General features: G+C 41.4%; 1 protein-coding gene and 1 long non-coding RNA gene across 3 annotated transcripts in view; one reads left to right on the top strand and one right to left on the bottom strand.

Annotated features, from left to right (window-relative positions):
- The window catches only part of LOC307215333, a 153453-nt gene that overhangs the window by 21024 nt on the left and 112109 nt on the right, over positions 1-20320 (bottom strand). The window contains exons 3-5 of one of the 2 annotated variants that reach the window (XR_013838447.1): positions 5809-7132; positions 4654-4871; positions 1148-1316 (exon numbers count right to left, since the gene is read on the bottom strand). This is a non-coding gene — a long non-coding RNA (uncharacterized lncRNA). Of the gene's footprint in view, positions 1-1147; positions 1317-4653; positions 4872-5808; positions 7815-20320 lie in introns of those variants that run through there. The other variant, XR_013838448.1, reaches the window with a different exon arrangement.
- The window catches only part of TSPAN7 (tetraspanin 7), a 76301-nt gene continuing 70048 nt past the window's right edge, over positions 14068-20320 (top strand). Inside the window, exon 1 of the mRNA XM_079974539.1 lies at positions 14068-14329. Within this exon, the coding sequence (XP_079830665.1) occupies positions 14249-14329 (81 nt within the window). The 5' untranslated portion in view covers positions 14068-14248. The remainder of the gene's footprint in view (positions 14330-20320) is intronic.

Here is a 20320-nt window from a genome sequence, read left to right as displayed (position 1 = left end):
ATGGATGCAATTAGTATATTTAGTGTGTTCATAGACATATATTTATTTTATACAGTTTTCTATAGTTTTGCTTTCCTAAAATGTAATCAGAAAGAATGTTCTTCGCTGACATCCTGCACTGCCTCCTTATTAGCAAGGTTCTGCCTCATTGCTTTATTAATGTCTCTAGATTTATTAAGACTTTTTATGATATAAAACAATAAATGATAATAAAAATGAAATAGAAGAGGAATAACCAAGTTAATCCAAAAGTTTCAAAGCAAATCTATCTTCTTGTTGGGTGATACAAAGCTTTTAGGAAGTACAGAAGCTTCAAATAATAAATAATGTCCTTCTTGCTACAGTCCTTATGGCTCTGGAATTACTGAAAAGAAAGTTTGCTCTTTTCAAGTGGATAAGTAGAAAGATAAAGAACAAGACAGATGAAGATGAAAGGGAAGCAAGAAGAAGGTAGTGGAAGGTCCTTTTTCCCTACATCAATTGAGCAAGGAACCAGAGTACTAAATCACAGCTGCTGTTTGGAGACTACTGTTGTAAAGAAAGCTCTCCAGAAAGGTATCCCACCTGCCATTAAATTTGTGACATATGTCACTTGCTGTTGGGATGCCAGTTCTAGAAGTTCTGTTAATCAGTTATCAACATTAAGTGGAGAATGGGATTTCCAAGTCCATAAAACCAGTAGCGACTAAGCTTCACAGTTAACTTAAGCTTTGCAGGTTAAACTCATCCTTGCTGTCCTGGTGGAGCACCTCAACTTAACCAATGGCCTTACTTACTTACTTACTTACTTACTTATAGTATCTGCTCACTGCCAAGTCAGTGAGTCACTTACTCAAGTCAAAGCTGCTTCCCCATCAGTAAAAAATTGAGATAATTTTTTTTGTCCTCACTTTAGTGAGCCTAATTTGAAGTTAGCAAAGCAAATGGTGAGCCCTGAATGGAAGCTGTGGGAGATGAGCACAGTATTATTGTGCCTTGGAGGCTTGTCATGAATTCATTACGTAGAATAAACCAAAGATGAATACAGATGAGCAATGAAGAAGCAATAAGATAAAAATAGTATTTTTGATAGAAAAATAATTCCCAGAGGTTAGTGCTCAGAGAAATGAAAATAAAAGTATGGTGGATGTGAAACTTTTAACAGTACCCCTCATTATTTTCCTTATGTTTCTTTCAGTATATCTGTGATGATCCTTTGTTGAGTATTTTTAATTATAATAGCCAAACCTCTTTTCCTGAATGCTCAAAGCACTTCACATTCAGTTTATCAGTAATTCTCACAGCAGGCCAATATTCTTGTCCCCATGTGTGGAGTACTGGAAAAAAGAGCAATTTATTTAATAAAGAAGGCCCTACAGTCATGTCTGCAAACATGCAGAGATACCTGGTGGCCCCCCACCAAGGAGTAATGATGGTGTGAAGAATTTTGCCCTCTATGGAGTGCTGTGCAATGGCAGCCTCTCAGGAAAGATAATTGTAGCTCCGTCCACCCAGACGGACCATTTAGCTCCTTCCTGTCTCACTGGAAGACAGTGAAAAGTCTTACTGCATTTCGGTATGCCTTTGGGGTCCTGTACATGCTTTAGTCCTGATTCTTTGCTCTTTTTTTGCAATGCTGCTTATGCTGTTGTCCTCTGCTACTGATTACTCTTCAATCTCAACTCCTGGCATGTTCTCTGGACCTGCCTTTGGTTTACCCTCCGATTCCGACTGCTGTTTGAACCTGACTCCCGGATTGTTCTCTGGTCTTGCTTTCTCATTTTTGTCCTCTGATCTTAACTACTCAGCATTCTGGGCTCCTGGTTCCCGTCTCACTTCAGTCCAGACTGCTTACCATGGCCAAACCCAACAGCTATTCAGCAACTCCCAGTATGTCACCTTTCCAAACATGGATGCTCACTGGGAGGCAGCTGGGACTTCTGGCAAATAGACTGCAGAGAAGAGAGTTGGGTAGGAATGCATCTCTTCCTAAGAATGTCAGTGGACAGAAGCAGACAAGGATAAGGCACCTTTAATAGCTTTAATAGGATAAGCCCCTTTAATAGCTGTTTAGAGCAGGGAATTTAAGCAGGCGCATGACCAGAGGAGCCCTGTTCTCTTTTGTACTTTATCACTCTAGGAACAAATGTTTGTGCACTAAAGAGTGTTTTTCGTTGCTCCTTGTTTTTCCTCTGCATCCTGTTGACAGCATTCTGAATGCGACTCAGCCATCAAGCTTCTAAGGCAGGGAGGCTGAAGTAAATTCATCACTAAAGGCTCATGAGGATAGAAGCAACTTGCTGTTGAAGGTGCATGGGGCAGATCTCCACAAAGTTCAATGCTGCTGCATGTGTATGGTGCATCTGGCCAATTAGAGGATTTCAGCAATGGAGGTGACAAGAAGTAAAGCCTAAATTGATCACTGCAGCAGTCCATTCCTCTTTCCACAGAGGTGCTACATAAATGGCTTTTGGGTGCTTTAAAGTCCACCAAGTGTAACTTGCTACTGCTATTATAATTATAAGCAGTTTAAACTGTTGCACTGTCACAAGAATATGAATTGGCTGTTTTGGCAGATTTTTTTAAATAAAAAATAAAATGCTTCATCTGGTATGAATAGCTCAGGGATAGTCTCTGTCTCCTTATATTTTCATACAGCCCACATATTCTGAAAATGCTTACAGCCAAAACCACAGTAACAAAAACTCCAAGAGGATGTAAAGATATCATTACAGTGGAAACACTGACTTTATTGTGGCATTGTATTTTGCTTTTGAAATGTGGCCTATGAGGCAGATTCCCTTGGCAGGTTTAATTTTCTCACAGCCTGCAGCTATCTGTATGTGAAGTTTAACTTGCTTTTTGCCACATGCTGAAAAATGCATAGCAGACAGTTCATTTGCTCTTTTGAAAGTAAAGAAGCAACTGACTATCAATAATTTCTGGTGCAGTTTTGGCTCAGGATTCTAATTCCTTTATTACCTCTCTAGACTGCTAAATGAAGCTTGATAATGTACAACCTCACCTCTGATCACAAGCACCCACAACTTCATATGGAGGATGAGAGTTGTGATGGGTACATATAGACATGTCATGTAGTGTGCAATGGGTGCTGTGTGAACATGTACTTAACCTTCTCAGGATGTGTTATGACTTTTCTCTGTAGTTTTGCAACTTTGCATAGAAACTGGTTTTTAAAGGTATTTCACCCAGAGTACATTCCAAATGTCAGGATCCCCACCCGCTTTGACTGGAAGTCCCATTCCCTTTTGGAATTGTTTTAGGATCCTCCCCTAAAAGTGTTGTAACAAATGATATGTACTATACTATTCTGCACTACAATGAACATGTCGCATAAAGCAGTCATAGATTATGATGTAGAAACTCCTCTCTCAGATGCCTCTGATTATGCAAAGGGGCTGCAAAACTTACTGAACAACTAGGACTTGAAGACACAGAACAAAACTGATGGACAGTGGATTCAGAGGAGATAAAAACATTCCACAGAATATAATCCACAAATAAATTCATTGCAAGAAGATGTAGGGCTGGCCAATGGCTTAGGGAGGTTTAAGGCTGTTTAGACAAGTTAATGGGGAGCAGGTCTATCATGGCTATTAAGTATGGTGGCTGAATAGAATCTCCATGTTGACAGACAGTGTGGCCTTCAAATGCTGTTGGCTAGAGAACAAAAATGGTAGGGGGGATTTGTAGATTTCTTGGAAGCACCTTGGAGTCTGATGCAGGAGGCCTTTGGGAATGTTCTAAAAGCAAAGAAACTGGGGAGGTACATGTGGGGGACACACCATTTTGGGGTTGTAGATCTTCTTGAGGATACGCAATGTTGTTACATAATAAAGATTATGATGGAAAAAATTTAATTTGCATATTGCTTTTTGTCTCTAATGTAGTTGATATAATTCCCTTTGGTAGACTTCTGAACCCTCTGAATTTTACTTCAGGGAAGGGAAAAGGGATGCTTATTTTATCCCTCCTCACTGTATGGTGGTGGATAGTCTGCTGTTCCATGGGACTCAAGATCAGTCAGAAATTATAAAGTCAAACAGTCAGTTTTATTATGCTTTCCTTCCTCAGTGACAAAATTATATCAATATAGTTGAGAAATAAATGCACTTTTTTGGTAATGGATTATATGCTGCTGCCAGTATAGATTTGATATCTGCATTTGATTCAAACCCAAGGGATAGTTTATATGCTATATTATACATTTATTCTATTGATAAAAGGTTGCTTTATCTTATTATATACCTGTATGAGAAAACTATGAGCCTGGTGAGATGTGGGTTGGAGAGTAATTGAACCAGACCCATTCCTGCTATTTAGGGTGTTCACCAGGGCTGTATACTTGTTTCTACATTATTTAATCTATACCAGAATGATTTGATTGTAGCTTGCTTGTCACCTGGTTTTTACTCACTCAAATTGTTCAAGTCTAGAAGTCCTTCAATGTATTGTGCAGACAACACTGGTCTTCTGTCTCTAACTAAAGCAGTTCTGCAATTATGACTGTGTGCTTTTATGGCCTATTGTACAGATAACTTGCTGACTCTTAAATTTAGTAAAATGAAGATCATAGTTTTCTCCAGACATGTCTCCTTAAATGGGTTATTGGACAGCAGCCTGTATAACAAGTTAGGATGTTTAGATACTTACAGTAGCAGATGGTATGGTGCGGCGACAATGTTCATCTCAACTCTGCTCTGTCATGCTGCTGTTTCTTAATGGGAGGTAGAGGGGTGAAGAGATGGGCTCAGCAAAGTGTAAAGGCAGCAAAATGCAGATGAAGTGGAGTATGGGTGGGTCTTGCGTCTCCCTTTTCATTGGACTAAACTAGTTTATATAGTCACCAATGCTAGAGCTGCACCCTCTTCCTAGATCACATAAAAAATCTAATTAAGCAGACTGTCCTTTAATAGGCTCTTCCCAGTGGAAAGCAGGAGGAATAGCTCTGTTATACTACAAACTGATAAAAAGCAACCCAACACTAACTGAAATGTGCTAATGTGTCTCTTTTACCTGATGTATTTATCTCAGAGATAGTCGTGCCTGTTTTGGTAAATCCCCAGAATCACATATGTGTCTTGACTGAGAGAACTATAGATGTGAGAACAAACATGAAGATCTGTATACTCTGATGCTACCACTGGATGCTGCACATATTTGACCCTTCCGGGAATAATTGGGGCCCAGGATGCAAGATACTGGTCACAGTATCTATCTGTATAATCTTCCCTTGGGATAGGATCTATGTAAGGGTTTAGGTTTCCTCAAGGTCCACTTAGAAGTGTTCTGAAAGTCGAAGGTGATTGCACTTATGCAGTGATCTAAATTACAAATAAAACACTTCCCTTTTAGGGAAGTCTACATAATATGAACCCAATTAATGAAACAATATATGAACTGAAATGCAGCTATCTTAAAAATTCACATTTCTCTGAACTTTGTAATGCAGTTTTCCAACCAAAAATAAGTGTACAAAATGCATATATTAAGGGGAATATTAATGCTAATGCATATGTTACTGAAATGAAAATACAGAAATGCATTATATTAAAGGAAGTAGCTTATAAAATAGGTATGTTAGGCAAGATTGCACACAGTAGGAGACCTGCACATTAAAATGCTGATGAATTTATAGTGGAAAGCTCTGCAATAGAGGGAGAGTCGCTTCCTTATTTTGTAAAGATACCAGTTAACTGGTGGCTGCTTCCCGCTGAGCTAGCATGCCTCATGAATGGCATAATAAGTATCATCTGACAGCCCCACCAAAATGCTATTTGTAAGTATCTCACAAGTGAAAGGACTTACTTTAGGAATTGCACCATTTGATTGAGGGGGCGTTAAACTGGCCGAACTTGAATGGGATACACTTCTTGTGACTCCTTACGGCTGTGAATGAAATTATTCAGATCTACGGTGTAGTGCTGTCCTTTCCAAGTGGTTCTGCAAGGCCTAATCATGAGCATTCCTCTGGTGACTCTCTAACCAGAGAGAGAGAGAAAGGGAAAGAAAATAATTCAGAAGAATTATGTAGAACGGTGTGAGAGTTGAGACGTTTTCTAGATCTAGGCCAAATGTGGGGAATCTTTGGCCCTCCAGATGTTCTTGAACTATAGCTCCCATCATTTCTGGCTATTGGCCATGCTTGCTAGGGCTCTTTATCTAGACCATCCCAGATGCTCAGAGAATAAAATTCAATTTATTTTGAACATGGTGTTCTATTTCACAACTGTTCTTAACTATGACTCTCACAAAAATAATATATTATTTATAAGCTGCCCACCTGACTGAGTTGTGCCAGCCATTCTGGGCGGCTTCCAATAGATTAAAACATCAAACACAGTAAAGCATCAAACATTAAAAACTTCTCTAGACAGGGCTGCCTTCAGATGTCTTCTAAACATAGTTGTTTATTTCCTTGACATCTGATGGGAGGGTGGGCACCACTACTGAGAAGCTGCTCTGCCTGGTTCCCTGTAACATCACAATGAGGGAACCACCAAAAGGCCCTCAGCACTGGATCTCAGTGTCTGGGGATGGAGATGCTCCTTCAGGTATACAGGACTGAAGCCATTTAGGATTTATTTATTTGCTACAGTAAGATACCATACCTATAACTGAGTTCTCTGGGAAGTTTGCAGACCATTAAAAATGCAAAATACAATGCAGAATTTAAATGATAAAATCAAATGAAACAGAATATAAATAAATCAAATCAGCTAAAACCAATGCAAGCACAACAGCTAAAAACAATTTAAAACCAACATAAACCCAGTAAGGGGAATAACTTAGTGCAACGTTCTAAAAACAGTAAAAGTGATCTACCACTATAATTAAAATTATGAGGCTTTGGAGAACAAAAAGATCTTCACTACATCCGCCTAAAAAGCAATAGCATGAGCACCAGGTGTGGAATGCATTTTGTTGCAACATCAACACATTCCTTGTTATCATCTTCTTACCTCTGGCTATTTCTTCCATTCTAAGTCTTGACAGTAAAAACACATGCCATATTGTGTAAAGAGGATTCTGCTGGGGATTGTGGCTATTAGGTGGGTGCCATATCTTGCAGTAAGGACCAAATGGATACATTGCCACATCCTGAAATCTGACTTTGCCTTTTGATCCATCCCTATGGAAGGAAAAACGTCATATTTTCAGTTTCTTGCTTCTTCTGCTATCCCCCAGAGCAAATGGATTATGTTGAAAGTCGACTGAACAAAGAGACACTTTGCTCACACCAATAAATTGTGTACATTCCATGAAAAGGAGTTGTGACAGAACAATGTAACATTGGTGTTTTTAGGACAGAAGTGATGGGATACAGTTACTTCTCTACAGCAGCAGAACCTCAGATGTTTGTAGCACCTGATCTTTATGATTTATGTTTTTGTACTGTAACTTCTCTGTCTTGTCTGAAGATGTCTGAAGATGTTCCGAAGGTTGTTCCACCTTTTGTTCCAGCTTTGTACATTTTGGTAACATGAATCATGAATTTCTCAGAAGCTGATGGGGCACTGTCATCATTCCTAGCCACCTTAGATAATTTCACTTATAACAGCAATCTTGAGCAATTGTACACAGCCGTCTGAGGCTTTGAATTCCTTACCTTTCAAACACTTTGATTTCTGAGCTATGCACATCACATTAAAGCATCTCCAGGTGCCTCTGAGCTGATTCACATATATTCTCCCACACGCCTCTTTCTGAATGCATGATTTGCCAGTGGAAAGGGTAGCGTGTGTGGTGAAGCTGGCACTGATTTCCTTTTTGGCAGAGCCTAAGAAGGAACTGGTCAGAGATCTGGATCCCATCTTTCCTCTGTTGTCTCTTTACCGTCACCTCCACACTACATGTTTTCCATATGAAGAACAGTTTTAGCAAAAAATCATGCGAAAAGATAATTGTTATGAAAGCACAACTGCAAAATATTTCTTTCAGAAGGGGTCTATCTGCACCACAAACATTCACTGGTTTCATACTACTTCATCTGTCATAGATGCCCCCATAGGGTTACTGAAAATTTTGTTAGGTCCCTGCCTCTTCTCACAGAATCACTGTTCCTGGAGTTTCTTGGCAAGAGACAAGGCCTATTAAACCAGGTAAGTCTGTAATTTAGCTATGTTCTAAGTGTAGCTTTCAATGAGGTGTTTTGATAGCAGCTTCACATCATTTGTACAAGCTTTCCTTTATCAGTACTACTTTTCTTAACACAATACCATCTTATGCTAGTTCCTCACAGGTGGAACTGTTGGTTTATTCAATAGCAGTTAAAGGCGTATTCTCAAATCCTTGGCAATCATATACAAGGCGTGCAGATAAATACTGCTTCTAACAAAATGTTATAATCCCTAGGCTCCAGGCCTTGGTTAGCTTTCACACAAATTAAGCCCTTGTTGCAGGTTTTCCCACCCCTCTGAGATTCACCCTCCTCAGCCTGCACACATTGTTTCCACAGTACGTCCCCAGTCTCTCAGACAGAAAACACTGTGGAATTAAGGTTGAAAACTTGTTTTCTGGCATGCTTCCTAGGCTTTTAACAATTGCCTGACCTACAGAAATTTGTTCGTAGAGGAGGGAAAGTTCTGTTGCACAGCTTTTGCCCTAGAGGAACTACATTGTTGGATCCCACATACATATACACCTGTAACTCAGGATAATATGTCATGTGTCTGAAGTAGACTATACTCCCCCAAGCTTGTTCCACAATACATTTGCTAGTCTTTAAGATGTCACAAGACTCTTTTTGATGCTTCTGCTGCAAGAGATGGTAGCAGGGTTACTCCGGGGGGGGGGGCACTACATTATTGTTACATTTGCTAGCCTGTGTTAACAGGTTCTACATAGATTTCATGTGTGACATTGGAATTCATTGAAAATGTGTGGCCCAGTTTCCAGGAAAGGCAATGCTGAAGAAGTTAGCAGCAGGAAGACATTCCTGGACTTCTCAAATAATATTTTGCACTGCAGCAGTTACCAAACTACCAGCATAATGTAAGGAGAGGGTTGGGTGGGCAGTCTAAGGATCGCCTCTTCCTATCAAAGGGAATAAGGATGCAAGAATGCCAGCATCATATACTGTAATCCTGATATTTCAGGGTTCTTAAATGCATGGAGGACCTCCACAGATACAAAAGGCTTACTGCCTGAAACTGTTGCTTTCCAGTTTGTAGAAGACTACTGAACTGGCAGTTGGGGGACCAGCAGGAAGAGCTGGTATGTTCATCCTCAATGTGTCCCGTCTCCCCTCCCCCCGGTGTTTACTTGAACTAGCCATGTAACACAAGCAAGCATAGAGCTTTGCTGTGAAGTGGATAGAGAAAAGCAGAGTGGGTATTCAGAGAAGCTTGTGGCGTTGCAGAAGGAAGAGAGCACACTATGGAACACAAGGTGAGAAAAAAAGGGAGTTAATAGAGAGCTGGTTGCAAAGAAAACATGGAGTTGGAACGGTAAGCAAAAACACTAACTTATTGTTATCAGAACAAGGTAGCGTTCTTGAGCAAATGGGAAAGTGGTGCAATCCTGCTGTCCTTGGGTAAAATGGAGATGAAGAAAATTCTAAGCTCAAGGAAAAGTGATTGGAATACAAACATGATTTACCTAGATAAGAACAATAGAGGTTACACGCTTTTATGCTAAATAATGCATGAGGAAATGTGTTGTGGTTTAATGAGTGAAAAAGGATAGCTTAATAGCCTGAGAGCAGCTAAACTTTACTGCAGCTCCAATAAATAATGTTTTATGCATATATATTTTTTAGATTAAGTAAAATGTTTCCAGGAGTGGGGGAATAGTGACAGCTTTAAGTGCAGGAAAGAAACAAAAAAGGGTAATCTTAATTTCACTGGGATAGTTCTACTTTCAAGCTACTTTTTTTAAAAAGCTATCACCTGGGATCTTTTCCTTCGCCTCCCAGCCTCTCATCTTCAGAGACCAACATTTCCCTGCCTCCCACCCAAGGTCCCTCTATCAACCATCTACTACCCCCATGAGTGCACAATCCTTGGACCCTAATAAAGGCCCGGAGCAGAGAACACAAAAGAAGAAAGAAAATAAACAGAAATGGGGTGGGCGATGGGGAGAGAAAAAGAAAGAAGCAAGAAGAAGACAGGAAAAGGAAAAGAAAGAAAATAAAAAAGAAACAATCAAAAATAAAAAAGACTTATGAGTTTCTATCTGCCAGTTACATAATTAAAAAAATATTAGTTAAGACATTCACTCCATAACATTCATCTTCTCCACTTTCTGTTAAACAATATTTCTTTTAAATCCAAGTATCTCAAAATCATTCATTTCCTTTTCCCACAAAAATTCCAAGAGGAGATCCCAAATAGTTATTATTAGTAATAAATGTCCTGTTTTTTTCTTTTATATCAACTTTGCCTCTAGTAATTCCAACAAACATGTCTTCATATTGAGTAATAGTAAATTCATCCATCCGTATCCATGTTAAAAGTCTCTCCACTGTGATCACATACTGAAATTATATTCCATCATTCTTTTCTTGTTATATATCCTTTACTTCACACCCATATCAGTATAATCAAATTCCATTTCCTGTTGTATTTCTATTTCCTGTTGTGTTAACCATAGTTTATTGTACATTTTAAATATGAATGTTTATGTTAATGTTTTAATGGGACTGTTTGTTGTGTGTTGTTATTATTGTGCAGTTCAATTACTGTGTATGTTGCAAAATATTTTTTTTATATTTTGTAAATCACTTCAAAGTCTTAACATTAAGTGTTATATAAATTAATAAATAAGAACTAGCACTCCAAGAATTGGGTTGGCTGTTACCAAACACATTGATAATAAATGCCACCTCAAAGTCCTACTTCGAATAATGTCTGATTCTCATTCACTATGAGTTAAAGTGAAATGACTTGGACTCCAGCTCTAGTTTTGATTGACATTTGTGTTGTACCGTAATGACAGCAATGACTGAAATAATTACTTGATCTGTGTGGAGATCAACTAGTTCATTAACTGCAGCTCAATAATGTTGGTTTTAACTTGGTTTCAACTGACCCTGAACAATTTGTAGTAATTCTCAGTCTCCTTATTCTGGAGTATTACTACTGAAGTAAAGTTAACTTGTATGAAGTACAGTAAGTAGCTTCAGGATTGTGGCTCAAAAGTTGTAATATGTTAACAGCGCATTACAACTGTTTGACATGTGCTAGTTTAGTTAAACACATGAGTTTCTGTGGAACATGATATTTGGTGAAAGCAAGTAAAGTGGTATACTTAATTCATTCCGGAGATCTGTTCTTAACCTGAAACTGTTCTTAACCTGAAGCACCACTTTAGCTAATGGGGCCTCCCGCTGCCGCCGCGCCGCCAGAGCACGATTTCTGTTCCCATCCTGAAGCAAAGTTCTTAACCCGAGGTACTATTTCTGGGTTAGCGGAGTCTGTAACCTGAAGCGTCTGTAACCTGAAGCGTATGTAACCCAAGGTACCACTGTACTTATACCCCCACCTGATCACTAGATCACATGCATTCTTTCCCTGTGTCACACAATCCAGTTTTTCTTACTACCAATGGCAAATGTGACTTTATTCTGTATGAAGAATGCCATTTCCCCCTCATCTCTAAATAAACACATCATTCTCCATTTGGTGGGAGGGGTACAGTTTAGAAGGTATGGTTTTACCTTGCCTTGCAAGGGACCTTTCATGTAGCCACTTCAGGTTATGGCATTTGGGGAAAAGGATGTGCCAAGTGCCCAGCCTGAAGCCAACTGAGCATGCTGTCTATATGTGCATGTAGGGTTCAAATGTTCTCAGGGACATTTGCTGAAGTGGAAGCCTGTGTGTGGCAGATGTAGATGAAAGTGGCATGTCCAACTTTTCTGTACAGGGGGAGACCAACCTGGCCTCATCCACTGACCAGAGTAGGTCACATCCATACCTTACATACTTCTGAGAGGGCTACAGCACCCTTAACAAATTAGTTAACAGTATTCTTTGGGGGAAGCCATGTGCTTTAGCTGTGTGCTAAATGTGCTTTAAATGTATAGTGTGGGTGTGACCAAAGTCACTGCAGGAAGTTTTCTTCCACCCTCCCTGTGAGAAGGGACAGCTTGGTCTAACTAGCTGTTGTGCTAGGACTGCAGAGGTGAAGGGCAGCACATTTTGGTCTCTGTCCTCAGCCAGGGGACCAGGGGCCACTGGGAGACTGTCTCCCTTCCTTCCCAGGAAATATATAATAGCATGGGGAAAACCAGTCTGGCCTCATTCACTGACCACAGAAGAAGCATCTGCAGGGAATTTCCTTCCCCACTCCAGAAAAAAAGCAGAGACATCACCTTGCCACCAAAGGTCCGTATAGTTAAAGCCATGGTTTTCCCAGTAGTGATGTATGGAAGTGAGAGCTGGACCATAAAGAAGGCTGATCGCTGAAGAATTGATGCTTTTGAACTATGGTGCTGGAGGAGACTCTTGAGAGTCCCATGGACTGCAAGAAGATCAAACCTATCCATTCTTAAGGAAATCAGCCCTGAGTGCTCACTGGAAGGACAGATCCTGAAGCTGAGGCTCCAATATTTTGGCCACCTCATGAGAAGAGAAGACTCCCTGGAAAAGACCCTGATGTTGGGAAAGATGGAGGGCACAAGGAGAAGGGGACGACAGAGGAAGAGATGGTTGGACAGTGTTCTTGAAGCTACAAACATGAGTCTGACCAAACTGCGGGAGGCAGTGGAAGACAGGAGTGCCTGGCGTGCTCTGGTCCATGGGGTCACGAAGAGTCAGACACGACTAAACGACTAAACAACAACAACAACTCCAGAAAAAAACACTTACGGTAGCTCCAACCAAGGCTGCAGAGCTGAAGGGCAGCACACACTGGCCTCTGCTATGATCCAGAATCACTGGGAGAGCCTCCTTCATTGCAAAGGGACCAACCTGAGGCAGGGCTCTTATTTCCCCCCTCCCTGCCAGAAAGAGCAATTACTAGAACTTTTATAGACTCAGATGCCAACTCTGTGCCCCACATCTACTCTGGAAGCCCTATTACAGGACCTAAAAATGCTTTCCACAACATCAAGAGCTTATTCACCTGCTCATCTTCCAATATGATATATGTCTGCATCTGCCAGCAACGTCGTTCTATTTATGGCCAATATCTATGCAAAAGTATGAATGGATACAAAACTGACATCAGAAAAAGACATTTCAGCTTCCGAGGATCCTAAAGGTGGTCATCAACAGAAAAGGATTACAGCTCCCATCAGCTCCAACCAGCACGGAAAAGGCTAGAGATCATGGGAATTCGTCTCTGCCTGTCTACAATCTCCACCCCCTCCTCGTCAAGTATTTATGTACCTGAAAATCATCATGCATCATCCATCGAATGCTCACACCACATTGGTTAGCCTTTAAGGTGCCACAATTACAGCTTGTGCCTGAGTTTATTTCCTCCTTCTCCTTCCCAGCCCCTCTTTTCCCCCTTTGTACCCCTGGGAGCAAAGTCCCTGCTATTATTGATCACTTTGTGTGTGTGGTCTGGATTAAAATACAAATGAACAAATCTCTTTCTTCTTCTTCTTCTTTTTCCGTTAATGAAACGGAAAAGACCAGCCCCCTGTGCCATATTGTCACCGGCACATTCCCCCCCCCCCCCCCGCAGGCGCGTCCTACATTCGCCTCCCTCCCCTTCATTCTAATCTCTCCTCAGAAAGAGACGCATTTCTTCTTTCTGCGCCACGGCTAGCGTATCTTTTGCATGTAAACAGGCCCGACTCCAGCGCCACCGCCACCCCGGGGTCCCCCTTGCCCCCTTGCTCTTGGCCCTCAGCTCCCTTCCTTCCCGAATCCCAACACGTCGATAAAAGAAAAGGGTGGCTGTGGGTGGGGGGTGAAGGGGAACACGCGGGCCTTCTCCGCGCTCCGCCCGCTGCGTTCGTCTGCGCGGCAGGTGGCGAGGCGCGTCGTGCGAACCTCCCCCGCCGCCTTCTCCGCCGCTGTGACCGCACAATGCCAAGCTGTGGCGTTTCGGGGTGGCTGCGGGAAGCGGCGGGGCGCAGGGCGGCAGCAGTCCAGAAGCGCGCGCGAGCAGCTCGGCCTGCCAGCCCTCGCAGCAAGCCGTATCGGGAGCAGAGCAGAGGCAGGCGGCGGGAAGCAGCGCCGCTCGGTGGAGGCGCGAAGCCAAACCGGAGCCCCTCCTCCCTCCGCCGCGGCTCCTCCTCCTCCTCCTCCTCCTCCCTCCCCTGCCCAGAGCCAGCAGCCGGGATCTCAGTATTATGGCATCGAGGAGAATGGAGACCAAACCCGTCATAACGTGTCTGAAAACCCTCCTCATCATCTACTCCTTCGTTTTCTGGGTGAGTGTCCCCCGCCATGGAAACAAAGCCCCACACTGGAAGCAGCCCCGGGAGGCTGGGCGAGGGGTTGGGGGGCGCCGGGGGCGGCAATTAATCCCCTCGCCTTGCGCCCCGGGAGGGGGTGTGTGTGTGTGTGTGTGTGAACGGGGGAAGATAACGGTGCGTTGCAAGGGGAGCTGCAGCGACTCATGTTGCTGCGCAAACGGCGCCTTGCCTGGGGAGATTTTGCAGCGCGAGTCGCGCTGCCCTCCGTGCTCGGCTCCTGGTTTATCATTGACTGCCTTTCTAATGGAGGAAGGGATTTGAGGATTGTGCCTGATTTGCACCACCAGCACCCCTTTCAAACATAAAAGAGCTCCTTCGGAAGCAGCTTCAGGAAGAAAGTTGCCGGCCTCGGCGAGCTTCACGCATTGCATTTTATTTCTCTTTCTGTGATACGATATACCCCCCGCTTTTCCCCGATGGTCTCGCAATAGCACCTCCGCCTTGAAAGGTTGTAATATAGCCATTCGTAATCAATCTGCTGTCCTGACAGAGGGCTGGCCGACACGGTCATGTCGTTGCAGTAGAGAATCGTTATATGAATGTACCTCTGCCTGGATTTTTTGGGAGCGTTTTGCGTTTTAACCACCTCACAGTGATATTTCTCTCATTATCTCATATATATATATCTATATGCGCATGCATATGCGCAGGACAGAAGGGCATTTATTGCAGTAAGCTAGATACATTTTAGGGCGTCTGGACCACTCAAAATGACTTTTAAATTGCAACCTGCCTCCTAGATGGATGAATCTGGTAGTAAGAATAAAGAGAACTGTGGTGTTTATGAATGAGGCAATTGGTGCATCATGCATGAACACACAGGGAAGTCAGTAGCTTAAAACACAACCCTGTTATATATTATATTATATTATATATTAATTCTCTACCAGCCAGTATGTGTGGGAAGTATGATTGACAGCTCACTGTTGAAGCTATTGTAAGAGTAAAAAACAACATCCATCTATCTATAACTATAGCTGTAGCTATATCCTGCATTAAAATAAATTGCAGCCTCCCCCTCCCCCCCAAAAAAGGTTGTTGTCTCCATGGCTTTGCCTTTGTATATACTGCAGGCAGCTCTCCTAACTATTCAGCAGTGCCCACTCCCATATTATATTTGGATAAATGCCACCTGCATTTAGTGAGATCAACTTTTATCGCTGTGCTCCTCATTCACAGTAGTGGTTGTCAGTGTAGCTGTTGGCACATACAGCATATGCAAAATAGAGAATCAGCATCATATGTTTTAGAAAGTGAGTTTTGCATGCTAGAACATTTTGCTTGAAAGTGTGATATTTCCCCCTGATTTGTCCTTTCGTCTCCTTCCACTGGAACAACACAGCTACCCACAGTAAGAAAGCATTGAAATACACATTTTATTGTTCTTAAATCACAGTAATAAAAATAGATGTTGTGGTTCACAGTACTGAAATGCTAGCACATGCTCGAGAAAGGAAGCTTAAGGATGTAGTCAGCTGTGCTTGTCAGCACACATGTGGAAGCAAACTCCACTGAAGTCAGTGGGGATTACTTGCATGTAAATGTGTTTGGAATCAAGGGGCTAGAAGAATGTAACATGTAAGGCTTGCTTTGGTTTTGCTGATGGGAGTATAAGGTTGTACAGCTATTAGGTGTTATCCACTATTGGTTTCAAGAGACTTCCCTGCTGATTATCCATACCGTGTACTGTTTTAGCTGGGCATAGTTTTGTATGGGAGGTGTCCTCTACAGTAACATTCCAAATGTGGAGTGCCCTCCCTCAAAAATTCAACTGGTGCTGATTCTGAAATGTTTTAGGCACCAGTTAAAAACATGTTTCTTCACTTAGGTGTTTGGTTAAATTGGTTGTGGAGTGGAATAGCCTATCCTTATCAGACTTGTTCATTTATTATACCGGTACTTGATTATGGACTTAACGTTATATAAGGTTTTTATGTATTGGTTTAATTTTATTGTGATTCGTTTTTATACTTTGTACCTCATTATGGGATTGTTTTGAATGAAGTGCAGTCTGGAAATACTTTAAATAAATAGATAAACAGTGTATGATGTATATTTTACTATTTTTAGGGCTGGTGATTCTAGTTCTAATTTTTCCCTTCAAGCTGACGTCAGGCATTGCTTGCAACAGCTTTGAGGGAGTGCGGGGGTGGGGTGGGGGAGAGAATATCTTCCACTGCTTATTGCTAGTGTAATAATATTACTACTTTATTAGTATGATCAGTATGATCTGTGACCCAGATACAATAAAGAGTCATTGGGTAACACAAGCCCTGAATTTTCAAACAGCGTCTGGGGAATGACATTTTCTTAGTAACCTGGTATGTTGTTCAGAAGATGACAGACATAAACAGCGTATCATGTTGTGACAATGATTTGCTGATTAAAAACTCTTCAGTGGTATATAGTGACAATACAATATAATGGCCCGCTGGCCTTAATCTGCATGTCTACCATGCAATATACTAAAACAAGCTAGTCACTTCATACTGAGGAAAGCTGATTGCGCATTATCATTTTAATAGCTCTGTCATGTGGAATGCGGTGATGAGATGTAAAACATCCTTCCGCCTAAGCTCTGTTAAGCAAATCATTTTTCCAGTACCAGCATTATCATTTAACCTGGAGGACAGCTCCCAATGCACACACACTGCTTTTATAACTTACATTTGTTTGTTTCTTTTTTAAAGCACTTTATTATGTAGGGCTGCTTTCTTATGTAGACTTACTTGGAGTAAGACCGACCGGATTGAGCAGACATACTTCTGAGTAAAGATGCATAGGATTGGGCGGCAGGTCCTTCTCCAGTGAATTCACACATCCAGCTCTTTACACAGCTCTCTCCTTACCCCTTCATTGCTGGTACTGTTCAAGCAAGGTTTGTGCTGTCTCCCAAAAGAAAAACAATACAGCTTTAAGAGGAAGGAAAACACTGTTATCCCCTTATGCCTACAAGTGATTCCTTTTGTGCAAGGCTGAGGTATAAGAATCCAGAGACTTTGCAGTGTTGCATTTGAATCATAGAATCATAGAATCATAGAGCTGGAAGAGACCACAAGGGCCATCGAGTCCAACCCCCTGCCAAGCAGGAAACACCATCAGAGCACTCCTGACATATGGTTGTCAAGCCTCTGCTTAAAGACCTCCAAAGAAGGAGACTCCACCACACTCCTTGGCAGCAAATTCCACTATCGAACAGCTCTTACTGTCAGGAAGTTCTTCCTAATGTTTAGGTGGAATCTTTTTTCTTGTAGTTTGGAACCATTGCTCCGTGTCCACTTCTCTGGAGCAGCAGAAAACAACCTTTCTCCCTCCTCTATGTGACATCCTTTTATATATTTGAACATGGCTATCATATCACCCCTTAACCTCCTCTTCTCCAGGCTAAACATGCCCAGCTCCCTTAGCCGTTCTTCATAAGGCATCGTTTCCAGGCCTTTGACCATTTGGAAACAATGATTTTTTTTTAAAAAAAAATGCTCACTGTTATTCCTTCAATATTGTTAGGAAATCCCTTGGTGTTATCTGTGCAAATGTAGGCTTCCTTCAGATGATTAGAGAATCTAGTTCTCTGGCTAAAGAGAGGATTTGTGCCTTGAAGTCTGTCTAACTAGTTCTTTTCATGAGCAATAATCCCAGGATAATAAAAAATGTTTACACACTGTGGGACACTATAGGACCAAAACAAATAGGCATTTTTAAAAGGATGGTAAGGAGGCATTAGCAGTGGTGCTTTCCGGGCCTGTCATGGTGAACCAAGGAATGAAAAGGCTTTAAAAGAAAAAACCAAACATTCGTTCTTTCCTATAATTATGAATTAGACATGAAGGCTACATCTTCATTGCAGCCCCAAATAGGTTTCAAACCTGTGTGAAGCATTAAGAATGGGATTCTTAGAGAACCTTTAGAATTCTAATTTTGTGAGAGTACGATGAATCCCTTGCGCATTTGCACAGTTCCTTGCACAATGAATGTGCTTTTGTTGCACACTGTGAACAACAGCATTCTTCTAACTTTTTTCTGCTTTAGCTAGGCTCTTGTTGACACATAACAATGATGTTGTCACTGATGTGGGAGGTTTCCTGCAATGGGATTCCCACGTGACCTTGGCATATGCATGAATACTAGAACCTTGTGGCAAATCACTTGGGTTTCCCCAGTCAACTAATGCCCAGTTGAGAAGTCATGCATGTGTCTATGGGACTCTGGCATTCTTGCACTTCCTGCACTGCTGTGAGATTTTGCCGTAGGGAAGTGGCTTGCACTCACTAATGGTGTATGGGAAGAGGGCCTTCGTTCCAATCAGTGATGAGTCAGGGCCAAACTGCATGCTACTGCAGGAGATCCATGATTGATTGATCTGCTTTTTTGATAGAACTAAATGAAGGCATGTGTCTGCAGGGACTTTGATTGGGGTAGCTGCTGGCTGCAGGGTTATTTAACGTTCCCCCACCAATGCAATTTTCCTAATCTAAAGTACCCTCCTGCAACTTCTATTTGCCCTGTGCATGAAAAATACAGATAGCTTTTTCTTGCTTGGATATTCCCTCTACAAAGGAAATAGTAACTTAAGGAGCAGGGGGAAAGTATGGGGAGAAAGTTGTTTGCCACTTCACTGCCCCGAAGAAATTTGGGTGCTTTTATTTGGGAAAAAATTGGAAGATCACAGATCTTCTGGTCTAATGTGTTGCATTTACACAGAAATCACCCTTTGACTGCTTAAGTACCATTGTTCTTTACTGGAATTCAGCTCATTCACAATATGGTGGTTACTCCAGATTTATTAGTGCCTATCCCTCAAGGCTGTGTGGAAATGCCACTTTCTTTTCAGTCTAAAGCATGAGCTTTTAATATACCTTTTCTATGGATGGGAGTGTGAATAAGGAGAATGAGGTGGGAGGAAATGTAGGCAGCATATTTGGGTGGGTTAAATTCTCTCCATTCTGATTTTAGTAGGGGATGGAGTACGGTATATGCACTCTTTGCTTCTTTCATTATACTTGTGTTTTGCTATTACAATTTAAGTCATGTGCCCATTTTGTAGTTGCAAATTGCTCTTATTTACAAACATGGTGCCATACTATTATGAATCTCAGAGGAACACTGGCAAATACCTTTCTGTAGGACTTAAATATAAAAGTCTTGCAAAACAATGCATAGAAAAAAGATAACTATGATAATTTTATTCCCCTAAAAGGCACTTGTAATGGAATTGCTGATCCAGCCTCATTCACAGAAGCACAAACTGTATATTAGAATGCCAAATTTACTCTGTTCTTATAATAGTGTGTGCCTTTGAATTATTGGTAGCATTAATCATTCCTGCAATGAATGTCTAATTGGGTTAGTGGAATCAACACTCCCCCTACCCCATATTTTCCTTGGACTGCTTCTGTTTTATTGCTCACTGATTCAACTTTGCATTTATACATCTCAGCAAATTGCTTTGAGAAGATCGGCTAACAGTGCTGCTTCCCATCCCTTCTTAATGTAGGTTCTTTTTGGGCCTTCTAACACTGTGAGTTGAACAGTTTCTGCCGTTTCCAAGAGTAGTCACGATGCAGAAAGTAATGAGTTGGTTTTCTGGGTCCTGCACAAATCACTGCTAAATTGAAATCAGTAGACTAGTGTTTTAAAACCTTTATCTATTTCAAGGACATGAGCTGGTTATTTCCTACACTAAGAAAAAAAAAAGTATGGAAGTGCATTGTGAATGTTTAAATCACAATGTTAAAATACAATCTTAAGTACTTTAAAATAATGACTACTGAACATCGTGTGTGTGTGTGTGTGTATGAAGATACTGGTGTTAGAAAGTCTTGAAAAACACGAGTAAACAGTAAAAAGAAAGGTGCAACAACTGCAGTAGTCTATATTATATAGGCAGTAATCTGCTTCTCAATGTCCCTCATAATATACTTTTTAACCAGTGTACAAATCACACCT

The sequence above is a fragment of the Podarcis cretensis genome (assembly GCF_951804945.1).
Source record: "Podarcis cretensis genome assembly, chromosome: 4".
NCBI classification, from domain to species: Eukaryota; Metazoa; Chordata; class Lepidosauria; order Squamata; family Lacertidae; genus Podarcis; species Podarcis cretensis.
Note: the sequence above shows the minus strand (reverse complement) of the source record. Positions and strands in the feature narration are given on the sequence as shown.